This window comes from Podarcis erhardii, assembly GCF_964252035.2.
Source record: "Podarcis erhardii genome assembly, chromosome: 4".
Classification (NCBI taxonomy): Eukaryota; Metazoa; Chordata; class Lepidosauria; order Squamata; family Lacertidae; genus Podarcis; species Podarcis erhardii.
In genome coordinates this window covers 6,747,638-6,771,202 of record NC_138508.1, presented here as the reverse complement: position 1 = coordinate 6,771,202, position 23,565 = coordinate 6,747,638, and the positions used below count along the sequence as shown (strand labels likewise).

General features: G+C 47.3%; 1 protein-coding gene and 1 long non-coding RNA gene across 3 annotated transcripts; one reads left to right on the top strand and one right to left on the bottom strand.

Annotated features, from left to right (window-relative positions):
- Positions 1-1,552: 1,552 nt before the first annotated feature.
- On the bottom strand, positions 1,553-21,014 carry LOC309340940 (short transient receptor potential channel 2-like). 2 transcript variants are annotated; one of them, XM_081860205.1, is made up of 13 exons: positions 20,583-21,014; positions 16,362-17,054; positions 15,757-15,969; positions 14,910-15,074; positions 13,780-13,954; positions 13,389-13,589; positions 11,399-11,561; positions 10,477-10,569; positions 8,482-8,674; positions 6,191-6,318; positions 4,648-4,717; positions 3,583-3,715; positions 1,553-2,631 (listed from the first exon to the last, which is right to left on the bottom strand). In XM_081860205.1, exons 1-13 carry the CDS (start codon positions 20,607-20,609, stop codon positions 2,159-2,161), a joined length of 2,727 nt encoding a protein of 908 aa, XP_081716331.1. In that variant the 5' UTR covers positions 20,610-21,014; the 3' UTR covers positions 1,553-2,158. The 2 variants fall into 2 exon arrangements, with proteins under 2 accessions (XP_081716331.1, XP_081716332.1); XM_081860206.1 differs by lacking the exon at positions 14,910-15,074.
- LOC309341403 lies at positions 6,263-8,440 on the top strand. Its single transcript, XR_014156305.1, has 3 exons — positions 6,263-6,359; positions 6,988-7,086; positions 8,081-8,440. It is a non-coding gene; the product is annotated as an uncharacterized lncRNA (long non-coding RNA).
- Positions 21,015-23,565: the final 2,551 nt, after the last annotated feature.

The following is a 23,565-nucleotide window of genomic DNA, read 5'->3' as shown; positions in this document are numbered from 1 at the left end:
TTCTTGTCTTTCTTCAGATGCCTTCTGAAAACTGTACAGGCCTTCACCGCATGAATTTTTCTTTAAACCAATCAGAATTTACCAGTGTTTTAAATTACCGTACGTTTTGTTGTATTTTGTCTGCTGAGCCACCTCTTTTTTTTTTAATGAAAGAGCGGATTGCAAATTTCCAGATAAATAAATTAAAAGCAGGTGATGTGATGAACTGTCACAAGACAGAGGGCACCAGGTAAGCCTCAGAATCTCCTGACACAAAACCCCACACGTTAACCAGCTAAAAGAATATAGGTTTCACCACGCCAACCCCCTCTCGCCACCCCTTCTTTGCTTCCCCAACCTTAACACTAACATCCCACAACAAATGCAGCTGATCTGTAGAAAACACAGCCTGAAAAAAAGAGACAATGCACGTATTTTTGTAAACCAAGAAAATCTTTAACAAAAATTGTTTTAACGAAGAACCACCTCCAGGGGGAATCTTGCACCCCGTAACACACAACCTTAGCCAAGCCAGTACCCTCCAGATATTTAGGACTACGACTTCCACCAGCCCCAGCCAGCTTGAGGGAGGCTGTCCCAGGACAATGAAGCTGCCCTGACCCAGGAAGAATTTTGAAGGGAGACTGGAGTGTGAAGCCACTGGGCAGGAATCTGACACGCTGGAACTTGGCTTCAACAAATTCTGGGAATAGTTGGCTCACCACCCAAAGGGCTCACCCACACTTTCTCTTCACCCCTATTTGAATGGTATTGCTCCCCAATTAATTCCCCCAGGTCCAAAGGCTTTTCTTGATGTTGCCTTGCGAAAATCTGATCTTACCCACTGAACTGAAGCTCAGTTAAGCAAAATCTCTCTTTGCATCTTTTGCGCATCTGATAAGATCCGATTCAGCAGGCAAGGTTGAATATTCACAAGGCAATTAGAAAAGCTCTCAGAGCCTGGGAAATCAACTGAGGCACGACAGGATCAAACCAAAGAGAAAGTGGGGATGAAATATACTCCCAAGTCGTGTAGTGATTTCATGCTCTTTGCTGCAGCTTGTAAACAGTGAATGAATTTCCCCCCAAAACCTCTGGCTTTATATACATTATTTACGCAATGGGTCCCATGTGATTGGCTAGCTCTGCTTCCCTCCTGGAGCCTGATTGGGCTGCTCCTGCAGGCCAATCAAGTTGTTGCATTTTGGGATCCTACCTGCCTATTTTCCTAGGATCCAAGCTCAGTACATAACAGGGGACGAGTCCAAAGTTATTATCCCTCTTGTGGGGCTTGTTTTACTATTGCTTTTGCTTCATCCGCCTGGAGATTAATCAGGAGAAGCATTTGCCTCTCCTCTAAAGGAACAGTGATCCTGCCCATGTTTATGTGACCCGGGAAATCTTGCTGGAGGGGTGGGATCAGCATTCAGGAAACGGAGCCCCCCATTTTGACCTAGTCCTATAAAAACATCTGTGCCGTGTAGCATGGCCCAACTTTCCCAACATATTGGCTAAGAATCACTGGACCACAGGAGTACTCACTACCCATAAAAGATTTATTAAGTTTAGTTAATAACATCCATTTGCTTGATTAACAAATTTAATGTAAGAAAGCTGGAGGCACACACACTGCATAATCTGTGCACAAAGTTGAAGTTATTGTAGAGCAATTTGGGGGGGTGGCTGCTCTCTCCCCCCCAAAAGAAATGGTGACTCTTTGGGGAACTTCTGGCCCCAGTGATTCTCCGGCTGCTGGCTTGTGGCATGTCAAAATCAGACTGTTTCTTGCAGTGCCACCTGTTCTGCCACCCAAGCTCCACCCCCAAAGCACAACAGAAATCAACGTGGGTTGAAGGCTTGGTCAACTGCCAATAGCAGGAGCCCAGCTCTAAGAATCATTTGCCTGTATTAAGTAACTCTTCACTGCCTTCCCATTCCTCTCAGTAAAAAGCCCTTGTGCCAGCTGGATGAATTACACATTATCTCTCCTTGGCAAAGGATGTTGGTTTAAGAAAGGACACTGTGTTGTCCTGTGTGTGCACCTTGTACATCTCAGATAACGGGGCAGATTCTACAAGCATGACTTTCCTCTAGGCTGCTAAGGAAATGCCACCCTGAACTCTACAGCGGATCCCGGCTGAGAATGAAACAGATCGCTCCTCTTTGGAGGAAAGGCGGCTCAGGTCTCTGGCTCTCCTACAGGGTTCTCTTCTGGTGCCAGATCTATCACCACCTCTGGCACCCTCAACTCCACCTGAAGTGGCCTCTCCTCAGCTTCCACCTCCAGTGGTCTCTCCTCAGCCTCCACACCAGGCTGTCTCTCCTCCGCTTCCACCTGGGGCGGCCCTTCCTCAGCTTCCGCCTTTTGTCCCTCAGAGGGTTCCTGAGGCAACGGCGTTGCGTCCTCTTCGGCAACGGCGCCATCCTGGTGCACAACAGCTTCCACAGGGGACCCCTCCCCAGAGCTGCCTGTATCATTGTCGTAGCCCTGGAAGCTGCTGCGCACCTTCATGATGTACTTGTGGAGGACGCTGGCCCCGTCCAAGGGGTTGGCCGCTGTTCCGTTGGTGGCCACGGTGTGGCGCAGATGTTTCATCTCCGAGTGGAGGCGCACCACGGACTTGTTCAGCTCCGTCAAGCGGTTCCCCAGATCTGCGGACATTGACAATAGAGAGAATTTTTTTTAAAGACTGGGAACTGTTTAGGCTGTATCTACAGAAACACTGTAAAGCATGGGTAGGCAAACTAAGGCCCAGGGGCCGGATCCAGCCCAATCGCCTTCTCAATCCGCCCCGCGGACGGTTCAGGAATCAGCGTGGTTTTACGTGAGTAGAATGTGCCCTTTTATTTAAAATCTCTGGGTTATTTGTGGGGCATAAGAATTCATTTATATGTTTTTTTCAAAATATAGTCCGGCCCCGCACAAGGTCTGAGGGAAGAATCATAAACATTCAGCTTTCTCAGGATAAATGCATGAGAAACTGTTGCCCAAGAATGCAGCTTCTGCAGAAGACAGGTGTTGAATAGTGGGAAAGATGGACGAAGGGCACAGCTCTCTATTGCAGCAGTTAGAACTGCTCCTGGAATCAGACTGACTGCAGCCTAACTGGCTGCTTTATATATTACGAAGTACAGTGGTACTTCAGGTTAAGTACTTAATTCGTTCTGGAGGTCCGTACTTAACCTGAAACTGTTCTTAACCTGAAGCACCACTTTAGCTAATGGGGCCTCCTGCTGCTGCCACGCCGCCGGAGCCCGATTTCTGTTCTCATCCTGAAGCAAAGTTCTTAACCTGAATAACCTGAATTTTATTTCTAACTATGCAGACAGAAAAGAATATACACCCTCTCTCTGTGAAAGCAGAGAGGCAACTGGTACAAAGAAACAGGAAACCAGTAATATCAACATCCGTCTCCCCGTGAGACTTCCAACAGTCTGGAATCTCTGGAATGTAAACAGAGTCTTGTGACTCCAAAGCACTGCACAGTGGCACAAACAGAAACCCCACACCCGGTTACAGAAGTGTGGCAGGGAGGGTGGTGGGCAAGCCCTTCTGGACATGGCACCCCATCAGGATCCCCCTTCCGAGGCAACACTGCTTACCTTTCCTGCGGCTCTCCTCAAACTCCCGCCGGGCCGTGTCGATGTAGCGCTGCACCAGCGCCTTCAGCACTTGGTGCCGGTAGGCAGCGCGGCCCTCCATACGCTGGCCACCCTCATCTGTGGAGGGGTTAGACTGGGGGGGCAGAAGGGCAGAGTCAGGGGGTGACAGGGTTCCCAAACGAGACATAGTAGGAGGGGGTAACACCTCCCGGAAGCACCCTGGGGGGAGGCCTGCATCTGGAGGCTAGAAGGCAGGTGGTTGTGGCTACAAAGCACTCTGCGCATGCTTCAGCATGCCCAGAGAGGCATGGCCTCCGAAATAATTAGTTGAAAAGCAAACAGATGCAAACAGATCCTTTATTACTGCACTTTGCTTCACCTAGGTCGAGCTAAGATTATAATACTTCAGAATTTTTGGGAGTTCTACCCCCTTTTTTGAATTTTGGTCATTTAAGGTTTATTTTTCTATTTCTTTCTGAGGAAACTGAATGGTTCAGTGAAACGAGGTTTGTAGCCGGCATCCTGTTAAGTCTTTGTTCAGTTTTAGGTTTTTCTAATTGTTTCCTTAAACTTTATGATTTTTATTATTTAGTTTATTTCCATAAGATAATGTTTCTAGTTGATTACATCTTGTTTCAGGGATTTTCACGGTATTTCATTTGTTTTGTGCAGTTATTTGAAAAGCAGAAGACGACAGGACATTATGGCACTAGGAGCGCACAGGCTTCTTGGTGCAGCACGGAAGCAACTTGGCCTATAAACTATTTTTTAATTGATGCAACAGTCTTTCATAAATGTCACCGAATGGAGCACAAGGGGCACTGAAACTGAAGTCGCAGGTTCTCGGCCCCAGTCTCCCCACTGCCTCCCCCTCCCTCTGTCCCTCCTTGCAGGCAGCAGTGGCTGCCCTGCCAAAAGCACTTCTAATGTGCTAGCTAGATGGTCTTCTCCCTCGCCACTCCCAGCACAAATCCAAAGGCTGAGCAAGAGAGTGCGACAGCCCACTGCAAGCAGAGTCCTCGGTGCAAGCAACAGCCCCTTGAAACAGCCCCAAAGGGAACTTACAATGGTTGAGATGGGGGGGTATTTCTGCTGGCGCTTTGGTTTGTAACAGCACAGAAAGCGGAAGAGGCCCCTGGGAGAAGATGGGGGAAGAAAGAGGTGAGCCGAGAGGCCCGTGAACAAGGCTGACTGTGATGTTTATTATTATTATTACTAATTTAACAAAATTTACATGCTGATTACTTGACAAAAATCCTCAAGTGTTTTGCAAAGGACAAATGTTTGCTTCTGTCTTGCCTAGAAAGCAAGTGTTCCTATTTTCTAGGGACAGTCCCGGATTTACAGAAGCCGTCCTGGTTTCTGACCTGATTTTGGAATGTCCCACTTTTCCTTAGGATGTCCCGATTTTCATTGGAGAAATGTTGGAGTGTATGGAGTTGCATGACTGCCCTGAGCCAAGGAGATCAGTAACTGAAGGCAGCCCTGTATAGGGAAGTTTTTTTTATGTTTAATGATGTTCTTATATAAGTTAGAAGCCCCACAGAGCAGCTGGGGCAACCCAGTCAGATGGGCAAGGTATAAATGTTGTTGTTGTTGTTAAATAGGATGTCCCTATTTTCAGTGGAGAAATGTTGGGGGGTATGCAAGTCTGAGTGGTTTTCTACTTCATCTGCACCTTCTAGGCAGAGGTCTGAGCACTTTCCCCCTTCCTCCTCTCCTTTCCAAGGGAAAACATGCACATGCTTAGCGATAGATTGGAACCAATGGCAATCTGGGGACTAAATTGCTGCTTGCTCTGATGGAGCACTAAGCGGCGTCTTCCCCCCAGGGGAAAGCGGCAGGAACAAGAGGATGTGTGGATAAGCCCTCAAGTATTGCTTGATAATATTTCGACGAAAGCATGGATTAGAAACAAATTTGACATATAAACAGAAATAAAGTCAGCAATCTTAAAACAATTATACAAACTAAAGTTCATTTTAAAATAACATAAGTAAACCACCGAGCCTCTTGGGCTTGCTGATCAGAAGGTCGGCAGTTCGAATTCCCGCGACAGGGTGAGCTCCCGTTGCTCGGTCCCTGCTCCTGCCAACCTAGCAGTTCAAAAGCACGTCAAAGTGCAAGTAGATAAATAGATACCGCTCCAGCGGGAAGGTAAACAGCGTTTCTGTGCGCTGCTCTGGTTCACCAGAAGCGTTTTAGTCATGCTGGCCACATGACCTGGAAGCTGTATGCCGGCTCCCTCGGCCAATAAAGCGAGATGAGTGCCGCAACCCCAGATTCGTTTGTGACTGGACTTAACTGTCAGGGGTCCCTTTACCTTTTTTAATCCAAAAAAAAAAAAAAAAAGTTTGGGTGGGTTCCAAAAATAAAACAATGACGGTAGCCTCCTATTATGGGCTGTCAAATTCAAGGACTGGTTCCTGGCAAATGCGGAAGGAGCATTATGCTTGTAAAAGCAGCAACAGTTCTGCAGAGAGGGGGCATGTATAGAACATGCCAGTTCATAAAGTAAGCTAGTCCTCTGCTGCCGAGGGCTAAGTTTAACCCAGAACTACCAGAGTCTCCCCACTTCAAGGGTCCCAGGAGCAGCCTGACAAATTACCTGACGGCGTAGAAGATGGACTTTGGTGACGGGATGATGTTGAAGGGCACCGGCAGCGTCAAGCCTTCTCTGAAGAAAGACAAGTAGAGCTTGGAGCGGGCAAACTTCCACTCCACGTCGGCATCGTTCTGAAGATCACAGGAGAGAAGAGGCAGCAAGGAAGACTCTGGTAAATACGAGAGGTGGTATGCCCCATGGAGGACCTTAAGGTCCATAAATAGCAACACCCTAGAGGTCCCGGGCCCTAAATAAGTCAGATTAGCCTCAACCAGAGCCGGGGCCTTTTTAGCACTGGCCCCAACTTGGTGGAATGCTCTGTCTCACGAGACCAGGGCCCTGCAGGATCTGATTTCTTTCCGCAGGGCCTGTAAGACAGAGTTGTTCTGCCTGGCCTTTGGCTTGGAATCAACTCGATCCCCTTCCCCTCTTTCCTCTTTCCTTTTTCTTTTCACCTTCTGTGATGGAACTCCTATTTGGGGACTTCCCTGTCTTTTTTCTGGCCCACGTAGGAGCAGTCTGGATAGTTAGCCTTGGTGAAGACTTGACGTTTTCATCCCCCCAAAAGTTTTTGATTTGAGTTTCTGCTGAGATGAGGCTGCATTTTAATGTTGTATTTTAATCTTGTTTTTAAGTTGTATTTTAATCAATTGTTTTTATACCTGGTGTCAGCTGCCCTGAGCCCGGTCTGGACTGGGTAAGGCGGGGTATAAATAAAATTTATTATTATTATTATTATTATTTGTCTATATCTATCTATCTATCTATCTATCTATCTATCTATCTATCTATCTATCTAGAGCATCTTTGCCCTGCTCTTCGGTCCAAAAAGATCATTAAGGAAAGAATACAAACCCCCAGGCCTTGCCTGCAGGCTTACATAGGAACACAGGCAAGTTGTCAGACAATTGGTCCATCTGTCTCAGGATTATTAACAGTGCCAGGCAATGGCTCTCCAGGGTTTCAGATTGGGGGGGGGGGCATTACTAGCCCTGCCTGGAGCTGCCATGGGAGACTGAACCTTTTGCACGCAAGCGGGTGTGCTACCTCTGAGCTGTGGGTCTTCCTTGAAGACACAGGAACGCAAGGAGCTACTTCATTTTGAGCCAGTCCTTTGAGTCCATCCACTCAGGGTTTCCCAAACTTGGGTCTCCCGCTGTTTTTGGACTACAACTCACATCATCCCTAGCTAGCGGGACCAGATGTGAACAGTAGTCCAAAAACAGCTGGAGACCCAAGTCTGGGAAACCCTGAGCTAGCTTAATGGCTGGCAGCAACTCTCCAGAGGGGGTGTGGTGGGTGCGTGTCTTGCCTAGTCCTAGTTGGAGATTGAGCCTGCGACTCTCTGCGTGCAGAGCAATTGCTGTACCATTTTGCAATCCAGAAACACGGAATGGACAGCAAAGACCAACAGCAGCTGCGTCTCCCGGGAGTAGCAGCATCGTCTGGAGATCAGCAGTGCAAGGGGGAGGCCCCAGTGAATCTGACTGAATAGCAATAGAGAGCCATTGTGCACCACCCAGAAACATGGTGGATATGGTACACTGAGCTGCCTCTGTTGGCTACAAGTAGGGATGTGTCAGAGGAGCCCGTTGAAAATGCAAATGGGAGTGGAAACCCCACACAATGGAATGGAAACCACCACACAAGGAAACACAAGTGGGCATTTGCTCTCTTTTTTTTCTTCTAGTCTATCTACTGCAGACATAGGCAAACTCGGCCCTCCAGATGTTTTGGGACTACAACTCCCATCACCCTAGCTAACAGGACCAGTGGTCAGGGAGGATGGGAGTTGTAGTCCCCAAAACATCTGGAGGGCCAAGTTTGCCTATGTCTGATCTGCTGTATTGTTTTTGATGTTTCCTTTCCACTGAAATTAATTACAGGCCACAGCAGACAGCAAGAGGAAGATGAATTGTAGTGGAAGGGAAACAGCCCTGAGTTGTGATGAACCCAGCACAAGATGGAAGTTGCTGCCCTCTCCCATCTCTAGCTGCAAGTCCCTGGAGAATGTAGAGCAGCCTTTCTCAACCTGTGGGTCCCCAGATGTTGTTGAACTACAACTCCCATCACCCCTAGCTAGCAAGGCCAGAGCTCAGGGTTGATGGGAGTTGTAGTCCAACATCTGGGGACCCACAGGTTGAGAACCGCTGATGTAGAGTGTGGATCTGGATCTGGAAATCCATCTCACTGTTCCACACTTCCCAAACCCCGGTCCAATTCCAGTAGACGTAAGATGCCATGCAAAGGATAAGGCGGGGTCCCTCTTACTCGCCTCCTGGTTCAGCACTCACCTCGATTTTCTGGAAGGACCTTGTAATCATGGCAATGAGCATGTTGAGGAGGACGACCACCATGACAATGGTGAAGACCCCGTACAGTACCCTCCCCACCAGCTGAGCTACGAAGAAATTGGGCATGTCCACCACATCGTGTTTCTCCATCCCAAGCATGGTCCAGAAGAGAAACTGAAATGTCTCGTTGAAGCTGCATGGGAGAAGGGATAGCAAGCTGAAACAGCTGGGGGTTTCGGGTCAGGGTACCCTCTCCCACCAGGCTTCCTCCAGGGGACATTCTCGTTCAATGTTTATTTCAACATTCATCCTGATCTGCTTGCACAAAGCTTATGTAGAGGTTAGATTACTATATCCAGTCTTCATTGACCTCTCATTTTGATTTGCTTGTGGGGCAGTTATAGGACAAAGAGCATCCTGATACATGTGGGGTATTTACACATCTTCCTCAGTACTGGATTTACGTATAAGCTAAACAAGCTCTAGCTTAGGGCCCCACTCTCTTGGGCGCCCCAAAAAAAATTAAAGGGAAAAAAACTGGATGTACATTTGCAAAATATAAGATAAAAAACAAATAAAATAAAACCTACATACAGCAACAGTGTTTTGTGTTGTGTTGTGTAGGCTCCTGTGATGTAAGTCATGGGCCCCACCTGCTAGCCTGCTCCCTAAAATATCCCTGCTTTGCTCCTTTCTATATATAGGGTGCCTACATTCTGCTATTTATCATTATTAGTAGTTTGCATCATATCTTTACACCTATTATTATTTCATGTTATAGCAAGTTTCTAGAGACTAGATTATGAGTCTTGGTAAATTGTGTTTCTAAAGGAACTTTTGTTGTTGCCAAATGCGAATGTGTTCGCATTATTAAGTTTGTTATGAATAAAAAATCATTTTAAGTTAGAGCTTAATAATTATTTCACTATTAATATACTTCTTCTTAATTGGTTTTCAGTTCAACAATTACTTTGATAAAATACATATTTTGTTATGTGCAAGTGGCTTTAGATACCTACTGGGTTCATAAACTACCATATAGCATATATTCAACACAAAAAACAGCAACCATTTGTTGTTGACAAAGGACAACTGGACATAGAAAGGGCCCCATTACCTCCAGTAGCTTAGGGCCTCATCAAACCTAAATCCGGCCCTGGTCTTCCTGCTACTGCAATTAAAGCTACTGCTTTCGCTGAGACTCCTGTACTACAGGGGTTGGACTAGATGACCCTTGTGTCCCTTCCAGCTCTAAGATTCTATTATTCCATTATTTCCCTGCCACTTTCCAATCTGTAAAACGCCACTTTAAGTGGACAACAGAGCCCCTCAATTCATTCTAATTGTGCGCACCTGAAGTTCCAGCACACGCTTGAATCCCTCTCGTGAAATACTGACAGTCTGGCGGTGCCCACAGGCAACTCACCGGTTTTGCCATTTGAACAGGTGGTGAGACTGGATTTTGGGTTTTCTCCTGAGACCCAAACAGCTGAATTGCATTCAGCCTTATTTTTTATACTATGCTGATTTTGTGTAAGCTGATTTCTTACTTTTGTGGAATATAAATTATGTAAATAACAATAAATGGGTATCTTGGACCCCTCCTGAGGCAGGGAAAGAGCTGCTACCTGACAACTGCTTCCTGCTATAGACGCAAAGAGTCTGAGTGCCAAGATCAGGTCTAGGTAACCATCTTCAGCTCAAGAGCTTCTTTCCCTCGTGGGGACCATTCTCAGGGGCTGCATTCCCATGGTGGGCAGAGCTGGAGGCAAATGTAGGTGGAGCAATGGGTTTTGCTCCTATCTTTGTTTAGTGGGGGCCAAACAAACATGGGGTTCCTGGGTGGTCTCCCACTTTGAGTACTGACCAGGTTCAGAACCTGCTTGGCATGGATGTCAAAACACTGGACTTTGAGCCAGCACCCTGGACAATCTCCTAGCTGTCCAATCTCATCCTTTTTGGCCACCCTTGATGCCTCCAAGCCAGCTGCCGTACCTCCCCAGCTTCTCAGAGTCTTGGTAGTGGACGTAGACGTTGTTCATCCCACACAGGAAGGCGGTCAAGATGATCACCATGATGAACATGAACCTGAAGAGGAGAAGCACAAGCCAAAAAGCTAAAGAAAAGCAGGTCACCTGTTGTTATAAGAATTCAAAGGTCCCAAATATAAAATAAACGTTCATAAATGTACAAGGCAAACACATACATAAGTATATAAACCATGTGTCTGATATAGTACCAGAGAGCAATCCTGAAACCATTTTGACTCTCCCAAAGGAGGGAGGAAATGGGGAAAGCCTTCCCTTTGTCTTTTTGCTTACAAATCCTGTCTTAAGGCCGTGTATTTGTGCATGAATAGGTTGAGCCTATGACCTGGGACTCAGGAACTGAAGTATTTACCATCACAAAAGAATGGCCAGGCTGCCCAGGTAAAGCAATCAGTGACCATTATCAGGTATCCTGGCAGACAGGATTTCTGCTGTAGACCGCCTCCTTCTGTGATGTATTTCTGCTGTAGACCTGCCTCCTTCTGTGATGTATGCATGATATTTTTGGGGGTGGTCTTGAGCAAGAGGGTGGGCAGTTTCAAAAGTCTATATAAGGGTTTGCGCACCATTGTTCTGGGTTCCTCCTCCCTCCTGTGTGTGGTGAGTGGGGACCCTGTTGCAAGAGTTTAATAAAGATCGGGCTCACTAGTCACTTTGCTTCACAATATTCTCTGGTTGGCCTCTGTTGTTTTCTCCTATCGACAGGGAACCTACTTAAGGACTCTATGCAGGCTCTTGGATACCCCATAAGGGAAAACAGCCTATAACAGCTATTCTTGTTCTCAAAATTAGATTTCTTTACAAATACAACATTAAAACCAGCAAAACAAAGTCAAAAGGCCAGGGCAGCATCCCCCCCCCACACACACCTGATCATGTCGTCAATCATCTTGCCAATGGAGATCTGCAGGGTCCCCAAAGTTTCGTGGGCGGGCAAGATGTAAGCCATACGGGTGAAGCTCAGCATGCTGGTCACTGCAAAGAGCACCTCGGCCATGAACTGGGGGTCTTCGGTGTGCCACTCCTGACGGTCTGTGTCACAAAAGGGAGGGGGATGAGTGCCAGGTGACGTCTGTGTCAGGTGGTCACACCTTTTGCAAGTCAGCTTCCCTGCTCCATTGTCTCCGTGCGCCAAAGGTTTCTGTTGGCCACAGCCCTTCCTTGTACGTTCCTGTACCAACGTCTGAAGCCTTTTCCTTTACCTTCTAAAGCAGGGGTCAGCAAACTTACCATGCCTCAGGCCGGTGTCTTCAGCACCGATTACGCGGTGGGCCAGAGGGCAGGGGAGCGCGTACACATACGCGTGCGCACATGCTGTTTCCGGCGCACTTCCGGGTCGGAGGAGCACCGGAAATAGCTTGTGCGCATGTGCACGGGCCTCCTCCGACGCGGATGTGCACCGGAAATAACGCTTGTGCATGCGCAAATAACTCAAGCTATTTCCGGTGCTCCTCCGACCCGGAAGTGGGCAGCCGTGCAGCGCAGCGCCACTAAGAGGAGGTGACAGCAGCGGGTGGCGGGGGTCGCCGCAGGCCAGATAAATGAGTCCCTCGGGCCTTATCCAGCCCGCAGGCCTTAGTTTGGGAACCCCTTGTTCTAAAGGCTGCCTTCCCCGACTCCCGTCAGCCCCTGCCAGAGTGGCCATATTTTTCTTGGGCTGATGGGAGATGCAGTCCAAAATGTCTGGAGGGCAGCAGGGGGGGGGGCAAGGCTGGGCGAGGTCAGTGGGGACCTGGATCGTGTTTAATCATGTGACAGCAATTCCCAGTTTGTATCATCCTCTCCCAAAGGAAAAACAAACAAATCTTTCCCATTTGCACGGCAATATTATTTCAACAATGTGCAGGTGTGCATATGCTTACCTGTCTTGGAGGCAAATATTACAAGGGGCTCGGTTTGGAGCCAGGATTTCTCTAAATTAATGAAGAATTTTAAAAATGGCCGGAATTTCACGTCTCTCACATTTGTGACAAGCAAGAACTGAATTTAAGATGTAAAGAGAATGAAGAATTTTAGGAATCTTAGAAGAAACTGGCCATGGGATCAGGCCAAAGGCCCATCTAGTCCAGCATCCCTGTTCTGACAGTGGCCAATCAGATTCCCCAAAGGGAAACCCAATAGCGGGAACCACCTGAGTCTCCAAGCCCTGGGACTTCACACAGTGGAAGTGAAACATAGCCATTGTGGTTAATTGAAACTCACATGATCTCATGCAATCTAATGTCAAAGGGAAATGTGAATTTTACTTCCTCTATGCTGAACTTTCAAACAGGTGCACCAATGGAGCCAGTAAAAGGTCAAAAGGTAAAGGACGCCTGGACGGCTAAGTCCAGTCAAAGGCGACTATGGGGTTGTGGCGCTCATCTCGCTTTCAGGCCGAGGGAGCCGGCGTTTGTCCACAGACAGCTTTCCGGGTCATGTGGCCAGCAGGACTAAACCACTTCTTCTTCTTCTTTGTGTATATAATTTTTATTAAACTTTCTGCTTCACAATTTAAAGAACTCATTTTTACATCCTTAAGATATCAATGACTTGACTTCTTCTCTTTCCATGGTTCATTTTACATATCACAAATCCCTGCATAATTTACAAAAACTATACCATTCAGTATTCCATTATTGCATCCATCAAAACTGATTTACACTGCTGAATTTATCTTAATGCTTCCAGCGTTTTCAGCTGTACACCATTATTTCCCATATATTCAAAAAACGTTTCCCAATCTTCTCTAGATTAGAGAAGATTAGAGAAGATGACTAAACCGCTTCTGATGCAATGGGACCCCGTGACGGAAGCCAGAACTCACGGAATCGCAACACAGAAGAAGGAACGAGGTCCCAGCTTGTGGGAGGTGCTCACCCGCTTTTGTGTAGTAACGGCATTCTGCAGACTCCTTGTTATCCAGACAGAAAACACGGCCCTGGAAGAATATCAGGAGCCTGAGGACAAAGGAGGCCAAGTACATGCTGAGCATGACAATGTCCAGGAAGTTCCACCAGTCCAAGAGGTAGCTGCGGAAGCCCTCGATCCAAACCTCTTTGCACTCAAACCAGAAGAAACCTGGAGGAAGAAAGCACAGGGGATCAAAACCCACCACTGGGCACAGCTGGAGGAGGGGCAACCTTGGCTGGTCATTGCCATGGCCCAGGGCTCTGGATCCCCATCCTTGGGGGAAGAGGCCATGGGTTCAGGGGACATCTTGGGCCGCGAGGAGGGGTGCCACTGCCAGTCTGACCTGGGCCACACAGACCTGCCACCCATATCATGTGCAGCGAAGTCTCCCAGAAGTCCTGGTTCCGCCCCGAAAAGGTCTCGTTGTTGTACTCCAGCACCAGCGACTCTGCCAGCAGGAAGACCAGGAACCAGACATACGAGGCCGAATGCAGAAGGAACTTGATCACTGGGATCTTCAGCATTTTGGCAGGCTGATGAGAGAAGTGGCACACAGCATGTTAGGAGAGGGCATGCGCCCCATAGGTGCACATCAGCCTGCCTTAACCTGCTACCTTCCAGGTGTTTTGGGCTATAACACCCACCAGCCCCAACCAGCTATGGTGATGTGCAAGTCTGGCATGGATAATGTCACAAAGGCCATTTCTGTTCCATCAAAAATATTAAGAAATAATATTTCTTAAAAAAAAAACAGAAGCATCTTTACTTGGCATTATAGGTGAGGATATTAATAGGATGTAAATTTGTTCTTATATGCAACAACAGTGGCAAGAGTATTGTTAGCCCAGAAATGGAAGCAAGAAGAAATACCGACGAAATAAGAATGGCAGACGAAATTAATGGACTATGCAGAATTAGATAAAATGCCAGGAAGGATTCAAAACCTGCGGGACCAGAGATTTACAGAAGATTGGAAGAAATATACGAACTATTTGAAGAGCAACTGTAATCAACAAATTATGGTAGTAGGACTACAAGAAGTTTTGTAAGGAGAAATATATGAAATATTGTAAAGAAGAGAAAGAAGAGAGACATTAGTTATGAGATTTAAATGTAATAGTGAAAATAAGAAGTGTATATTAAGAGATAAGATTGGAAAATTTTCAGGTGTGATTGATGGAAGTAAAAAAAAACTGGATAAGATATAAAAGTATGTTTAATAACTGTTGAAAATGATATGATAAAAAACTAATAAAAAAATTATGTTTAAAGAAAAGAAATCTGCATAAATAGCAATTAACTACAGTAGTCTTTCAGGGGTTTACAATACAGACTGCAAATTTTTTTTAAAAAGCATGCTGGAATAAGTATTCAATAGGCACCAGGAAATCAACAAGGAGGTCCCCCAAGCTGCCTACGGGCTGAAGAGGCCAAGACCACGTTGGTTGGGAAGAGGGCGGTGTGTTATGCTTGACACAAACCACCCACCTTGGATCTGGGGGCCACGTAGTAGAGGAGGCACAGGAAAGGCATTCCCATGAAGATGGAGCTGGAGATGAAGACCTTCCAGAGATTGGTGCTGCCCCTCCAGCTCTGCAGGCTCCCACACCAGATGGATGACAGCACTTGCTGGCAGATGGGGTGGGCGACAAACTGGGGGGGAAATAAGGTGGAAAGGTCTCTCCTGGATCAAAGCAAAGGTTCGGTACCCTGTGCAGGAGAACGGCCCACATACACTGCCTTAAATCCGGCACTTTGTAGCTTAGGGCCCTAGTATTTATGGGACTGCCTCTCCTGGTTTGCCCCGCAGAGGACCTTAAGGTCCATGAATAATCATAGTTTAGAGGTCCCGGGCCCTAAGGAAGTCAGATTATCCTCCACCAGGGCCTTCTCAGTGATGGCTCCGACCTGGTGGAATGCTCTGTCCCAGGAGACCAGGGCCCTGCAGGATTTAACTTCCTTCTGCAGGGCCTGTAAGACAGAGCTATTCTGCCTGGCTTTCAATCTGAATTTAGCCTGATCTTTTATTCCCCTTCCTTCCCTCCCCTTTTTATGAAGATTCCCCGCTCTGAGACCCCACAGCTAATTCTCCCCTGGTCTCCTCGCTGGCCCAAGTAGGACCAACTCAGCCAGCTAGCCCTGGTGATCATCTAATGTTTATTAGATGGATTTCCCCCCTAAATTGATATTTGAATTCTGAATTTATTATTCACGTTTCATACTGTATTTTATGCTGGTCTTTTGTTGCATCAATGAAGAGTTTTAAATCTGTTGTTAGCCTCCCTGAGCCTGGTTTTCTGAACGGGGAAGGGCGGGATATAAATAAAAAGCCCACCTGCTTCTGGTTGTAGTTGACAGCCAGGCGAAGTCTCGCCAAGTTGGGGATCCCCTCCTCGAAGGCCTGGTCATTGAAGTCCTCCTCTTCCTCGTCATTCGAGGAATCCGCCACGTCATTCAAGATGGCCGTCACCTCGCTCTGGTTGCGGCACATTCCCAGCAGCTCAAAGGCAAACTCCTGGCACAACTGCTCCAGGGCCAGGTACTCGGGCTGGACAGGGGGAAAAGGACAAGGCAGGGTCAAGGAAGGAAGGGTCTGGCTCTGACTTGGAAGTGCAGCACAAGGTCCCACCCCAATTCTGAAGAGAACGGCTTTTCTGTGTGCAGAATCTGAATTGCCCAGATGCATAGCGTGGTCTCCATGGACTCCCCACCCCAACTCCTTCCTCTAAAAGAATTAGGTTTGTGATGTGAATATTGTGGAATTAAAATGCAACATCAGTGTCAGGGCTGAGGAACAACCGGTGGCCTTCCAGATGTTGTTGGACTCCCAGCCCACATGGCCAATGTTCAGGGATGATGGGAGTTGTGGTCCACCAGTACCTGGAGGGCTGTAGATGTTCCCCACCTTGACCTACATGCTTGGTGTGGCAAGAGACAGACCTTGAATTCGGGCTCCTTCTTGGAGAGGCGCTTGAGCTCTCGGCTGAGCTTGAAGGCCGTCAACATGGCGTCTTCGCTGGCGATGGAGAGGTGCGCCCGGCTGGCGATGCCCTTGTAAGTGTTGATGCGAGAAAGCGAGAACTTGAGCAGGTCAAACTTGCGGCCGTTGGAGCACTCCAGGCAGGAGCACGAGACCTTGTGCGGCCCCGGGATGGCGTGGCCTTTCTTCATCAGCATGTCCACGATTTCGTAGAGGTCCTTCTCGCAAGCCAAGGTGAGGGGCGTCACGCCCGGGGCAAAGCGGGAGTTGTCGATGGAGTTGTCAAACAAGGCCGAGGAGAAGGACTTGATGTCCATCTTGCGGCCTTTCTCCTGGTCCAGGCGGTCCAGCAGCAGCTTGACCACGGTGGGCTGGTTGGTATCCACGGCAACCAGCAAGGCCTCATGGATCTGACGGAAGTCAAACTTGACAATGCGCAGCAGCGTCTTGGTGATCTCCTCGCCGCCCGTGCGGATGGCCAGGTTGAGAGCCTCTCGCCACGCCCGGTCCTCGGCCTCATCCAGCTGCCTCAGGATCCCGTCGCTCACCTGCAGCAGCTGCTGGACCTTCACCAGCTGCCCGTCTTGGATGGCGTTGAGGAGGCCTTCCGGGAACTTCAACTTCTTGTTCACGATTTCTTTCCAGTCGGGTTGCTGAGGGGGTGGATGGAAAGACAACAAGGGTCATTCTCAAAGTTGTGGGCTGTTGTTTGGGTTTTCTAAAATGGACTTGAGAAATGCAAGATGTTTCTGCCCTTGGGGAATCTAGGTTTGCAAGGTGATAGAAGGGTCTGCATTGCAGTCTGCAAAAGGATTTTGAGAGCAATGAAGAACACTGACGCCTCTTGCAGGGATTGGCTGAGCTGCCCTAAGGGCAGGAGGGCAAGGCAGGATTCCACCGGGTACCACTGGAAAGGAGCAGGTCTGGAAGCAGAGGGCCTGAGGGATGAATTCAGCAGAATCCTGTTTCCACACCATTTGTGCTGCTTGTGTGGCTCTGCTCATCTGGAGCGCCAGTGGCTGCCTCCAGAAGCGCTTTGCTTGTTTAGCCATTGCCATCCCTGTTCTCTTCAAATTCCCCCTTGGGCAAAGCAACTCTTTATTATTTACTGGTTAGATTCCCGTCACACTCCTCCTCTCTATTGGTTTCAAAACAGTTTGCAGCAGTTTCCTCGAATGCAACCTACAAGTTCCCCAGGGGAGACGACAGGCAAAAGGAGTGGGGGGTTTGCTAACAGCCACTCAGAAAAGCTACAGCTGCAACGCTGAATTAACTGTGGCACCTCCCTTCCTATGCCGATTGGCCTGAGGGGCGCCTGAGGGTGCAGCAGAGCAAGGGAGAAAGCTGCCTCTATATCAGGGTTTGCAGTGCTTCAAGCCCTTTCACACCCACAGAGTATCCAGCAGCAACCACTGGCCTGTTTCGTTAGCAATACAGTGGTGCCCCGCAAGACAGAAAACCCGCTAGACGAAAGGGTTTTCCGTTTTGGAGGCGCTTCGCAAAACGAATTTCCCTATGGGCTTGCTTCGCAAGACGAAATGTCTTGCGAGTTCCTGCAGGTTTTCCCCCCTTTTTCCCCCTTTTCCTAAGCCACTAAGCTGCTTATCAGCTGATCCGCTAAAAGCCGCTAAACCGCTAATAGCACTAATCCGCTAAGCCGTCAATGGGCTTGCTTCGCAAGACGAAAAAACCGCTATACGAAGAGCCTCACGGAACGGATTAATGTCGTCTTGCGAGGCACCACTGTACATTCTTCATGAAACAGATAAGGTTTAAAAAAGCCTTCCAGAAGTTTCTGCAATGTGTGGGAGTGGCACTCCAGGCTTAATTGGTGTCAGGAAGGGAGATGAGTTTGCAATTTTGAGGGGGCAAGAGGAGAGCACACATTCTAAAGAACTTGTAAATACTAGTACAGAGGACACTCGGGTTGCGAATGTGATCTGTGCAGGATGCATGTTCGCAACCCGCAGCATTCGCAACCCGCAGCAGCGCGTCTGTGCACGCACAAGTTGTAATTCGGGGCTTCTGCACATGCGCAAAGCACGATTTAGCGCTTGTGTGCATGTGCGACCCCCGAAACCCAGAAGTAACCCGTTCCGGTACTTCCGGGTTTCGGCGGGTCCAAAAAAACTCAACCTGAAGCATCTGTAACCCGAGGTATGACTGTAGCTTAAATGCTTGTATACTCAAATCATAGAATCCTAGAGTTGGAAGAGACCCCAAGGGCCATCGAGTCCAACCCCCTGCCAAGCAGGAAACACCATCAGAGCACTCCTGACATATGGTTGTCAAGCCTCTGCTTAAAGACCTCCAAAGAAGGAGACTCCACCACACTCCTTGGCAGCAAATTCCACTGTCAAACAGCTCTTACTGTCAGGAAGTTCTTCCTAATGTTTAGGTGGAATCTTCTTTCTTGTAGTTTGGAACCATTGTTCTGTGTCCGCTTCTCTGGAGCAGCAGAAAACAACCTTTCTCCCTCCTCTATGTGACATCCTTTGATATATTTGAACATGGCTATCATATCACCCCTTAACCTCCTCTTCTCCAGGCTAAACATGCCCAGCTCCCTTAGCCGTTCCTCATAAGGCATCGTTTCCAGGCCTTTGACCATTTTGGTTGCCCTCCTCTGGACACGTTCCAGTTTGTCAGTGTCCTTCTTGAACTGTGGTGCCCAGAACTGGACACAGTACTCCAGGTGAGGTCTGACCAGAGCAGAATACAGTGGCACTATTACTTCCCTTGATCTAGATGCTATACTCCTATTGATGCAGCCCAGAATTGCATTGGCAATTATGCTTGCATAATGTAATTTCTTAACAGTGCATTCGAGTGTGACTACAGCTCTTGTCGTCTGCCACCAGGGAAGCTGCGCTGGGCGCTTTGGGAAGTGGTTATAGTCAGTAACCTCTAAAGTATTAAGTTCAGGCGTCAATACTCATGTTCTGGGGCAGCAACATTGCACACGTACATGGAGGAACTCAGGGAGAGCATCACAAGTGCGCAAGCCCCACCAAATGGTCACTTTCGGCTTTGACTTTTTATTTTTTTAAAAAATAGTATTGAATGAATGACGGGCTGCAAAAGGGACACCTGAAAGGGGTGGATCATCTGTGGTGGTGGAGACTAGGAGCAGAGACAAAGGGGGAGGGCGCAGGAAGCTGTCAGGTATGGTAGCTAAAAAAAATGAGGCTGCAGGACCCCGTGACTCTCACTCAGAACCTAAAGACAGAAGGAGCCTTTGGCTGACGCAGGAGGTGGACAGGAAGCTGCCTCCTCTTTTATTGAAAGTCTCCAGGAAATAAATTCGTTTTCCGCCCTGCGCCCTGCGCCCTCGAGAGGGCTGAGACCTTTCCCTGCTGGGGCAAAATGTAAGCTTGCCTCTCAGCAGTTCAGAAAATCTAGCAGAGATTTATTTTTATCACATGTGGTGGGATTGTAGTGAAATTAAAAAATTCTGGGAAATGATATACAATCAATTGAAGAAAATGTTCCAATTAACATTTGTAAAAAAAACCTGAAGCATTTTTGTTAGGGATTGTAGGAAAAGACCTGCCAAGGAAACTGAAGAACATATTCATGTATGTGACAACGGCAGCAGGAGTCTTAATAGCAGAAGGATGGGAGAATGAAGAAATCCCGACCAAAGAACTGTGGCAAGGGAAATTGATGGACTATATCAAACTGGCGAAATTGACGCACAAACTCCATGATAAGGACAACTGTGACTTTAAAGAAGAATAGGAACCTTTTACAAAGTACTTAAAGAAACAACAAGATGAACTGGACTCCTTGGCAGGTTTTGAATAAACAAAAACAAATTTATTATTGGTAACATATAGACAGATAATTTAAAGATCTTTACAATTTTATAATATGCAGAGAATAACATGTGCTGAAAAACCAGAGAGGGGAGCCGAGGAAAGTCTGGGCAGGGGTGGGAGGGTGTTATTTTCTTGGGGAGGGGGGAGAGAAAAACAGGGAGGGTGAGGATGATCTGTCTTTGATAAATTGTTATGCTGAAATTCTTAATGAATTTTTTTTTTTTTAAAGGTAGGAAAGAAAATCTAGCAGAGAAGAAGCAGCCGACAGTAGAGAAAGTCACCCAAACCAAAAGGGCATATCTATCAATCTGTCTATCTGTCTATCACATCATGGAGCCCCCCTCCCCGCTCTGCACTCACCGCGATTCCATCGAACTCCAGGGCCATCTTGCCCAGGGCAGAAGTGCCAGCTCCTTACAGGTGTGTCTGGCAAGCGATGCTCCAGGTCCGTCTCCTTCCAGCAGAACAAAACCGGGGAAGGCCTGGCTGAAAAGGTGGCGTCCTGCTTCTCCTCCAGGCTTTCCTCTCCAGCCCTCTGCCTGTGTGGATCTCTTGTTTTTCCCTGGCAGGGGCAGGAGCAGGCAGGAGCACAGTGGGGCCCACCTGCCAACCCCCCAGGGGGCTGGGTTGCCACATGAACGCCATGGGCAGCCTCCAGCAAGGCCTCACCCTGCTCCCCCAGGAGCCTGGGCTGTTTGTCACCGCAGCCGGTTCCTGCTCTCAGCTCCCTCCTCCCTCCCTGCCTAGGCTCTCCCTTTGCACATCTGCCCTGCTAGCCCCCAGCCCCTTCCTTCTCTCAGGCCAGCATGGAAAGCAACTGGGGTGGCAGAAAGGGGAATGGAGCCTTGAACGGATGGCGCAATTCTCTCCTTTCGTGATTTCCTTCCCAGGTAAATCACCGGCTGGGTTGTCTTTTGGAACTTGGTGTATCACACTGTCAGAAACTCTGCGCTCCGTAGCTCGAACTATGAGGATCTCCAGAGGAATGGTCCTCCCACATCAATTAAAAGCTCTTTTTAATGTTGGTCTGGTCTAGTAGACAGCAAATTGTTGGCAACATACTCCTAAAATCCCCGCTCAGCAGTTTCATGGGGGATAACATTGAACCCTAAGGAACCCCACAGTGAAGGATCCATGGGGCCAAGCATCACCCTCCGGAAATGACCATCCAAGTAGGACCAGAAGAACCGCAAAGCGATGCCACCCACCCTTCACTCAGACAGCTGCTCCAGAAGGTTGCCATGGTCGTTGGCATCAAAAGCCACTGAGAGGTCGAGGACATATTTCTCTTGCCTCTCTCCCTCTTTAATTCTTTATTAGTTTTAAAAACAAAACAAAGACTTAAAAGACTTATTATTATTTGGTTTTATGTGTTCAAGAGTATCCATTAAGAGTGCCTATTTTGTGACTTTCAGAGATTTGTAAGATTTCTCTTTATTTGGTTTTGCAGCGAGTGCATATTTCATATATTTCATACCGTTCAATGTTCTGTATAGATTACATAAAGAGTTCATATTGACATCGCATTGTTGTACTTGGTCATCGTGTTGCCTTGGATATTACTGATAATTGTTTGCAACACAGGGGTTTAATTGTGTGGTTACTAATTATAACACAACTTCCAACCCCCCCCCCCATTGTGCTTCCTAAGTTTCATTTTACAGCTGCACACCTAACTTTCTCTCTCCTAAAATACTCTTTTTTGTTAATTCTGTAGTTAATTCATGCAGAAATCAATCCAGGCTTGCCAAAGAATTTATGTTGTTACAACGTTCTTTAAAATATTCTCTGCAAATATTCCAGTCTTTATTAAATAGTTGAACTGTATGGTCTCGGAATCTTGCTAGTTCTTCATATTCTAACATTTTATTTTGCCAATCTCATTTTGAGGGAGTAGAATCTCCTTTCCGTACCTTAGCATACACAGTGTGACTTTTCTAGAAAAAGAGGTGCCAGAACTCACCATGAACACCTCCCTCATTCTCTTAGGATGGCAGTGGCAGCGCCCTTCTGGGAAGAGATGGGACTTGCCTTTATGAACTCATGGGAAGATGAAACAGCCGTTTTCCAATTTAGGGGACTTCTTATGTGGATGCTGGAAGCAGTGAGATATTCTCTGGACCAAAATAAGAAGACACTACAGGACTTAAACCTCTTGTTGTAGTACAAGAATAGGTGGACTCTGGCTTTTGCAGAAAAGAATAACCCACAATATTATTATTATTATTATTATTATTATTATTATTATTATTATTATTATTATTTACTTAGACCCCGCCCATCTGGCCCACTCTGGGCAGCTTCCAACAGGAGATTAAAAATACATTAAAACTCCAGTCATTAAAAAACTTCCCTAAACAGGGCTGCCTTCAGATATCTTCTAAAAGTCAGATAGTTGTCTTATTTCCTTGACATCTGGTGGGAGGGAGTTTCACAGGGCGGGCGCCACCACCAAGAAGACCCTCTGCCTGGTTCCCTGTAACCTCACTTTTCTTCCCTCATCAAATTGCAAAATTTGACTTTCATGATGTGTTGCTGCTTTTATTTTTCAACACTGTATGCTCTCTATTTAGAAAATACAGTCTTTGTACCTGCTCCTTGTTTTGTAATTCCCATGCTTTCCCTTTTTTTTTTGTCTGTACTTTTGATTTTACATTAATAAAAAAAGATATTAGCTAAACAAACACCGGACCACAGGAGTGCATATTACCCATAGCATATTTATTAAGTTTAGTTAATAACATCCATTTACTTGATTAATAAATTTAATGTAAAGAAGCTGGATATACACACACTGCATAATCTGCGCACAAAGATGCAGTTATTGTAGCAAATTTTGGGGGGGAGGCGCTCCTCTTAGTGACTGTTTGGGGGAACCTCTGGCCCCAATGAGGCCTAAAAGCACTTTGTGGCAGTCAAGGAATCTGAGGTAGAGACTGCTAGAGTAGGACTGGTGTTTTGCAACTGCCACCTCCCTTCCCGTCTTCACTGCGCTGCTTCTAACCCCATCTGGGTAGGCTTCCTCCATTTCACCACCACCCCGACCCAGATGTTTGCACCTCGTAGGCCAGGTGGGCCCCAGATACTGGGGGCAGCCGTTACGGTGGCCTCGTGGAATCTTACAAACCTCCATCTCAAATCTTAAGCAGAACAGAATTCAAAGTGCATTGAAGGTTTGGTAAAATGCCAATAGCAGGAGTCCGGCTTTTGGGGGGCTTTATAAAGTACAGTGGTACCTCAGGTTAAGTACTTAATTCATTCCGGAGGTCCGTTCTTAACCTGAAACTGTTCTTAACCTGAAGCACCACTTTAGCTAATGGGGCCTCCCGCTGCCGCCGCTACG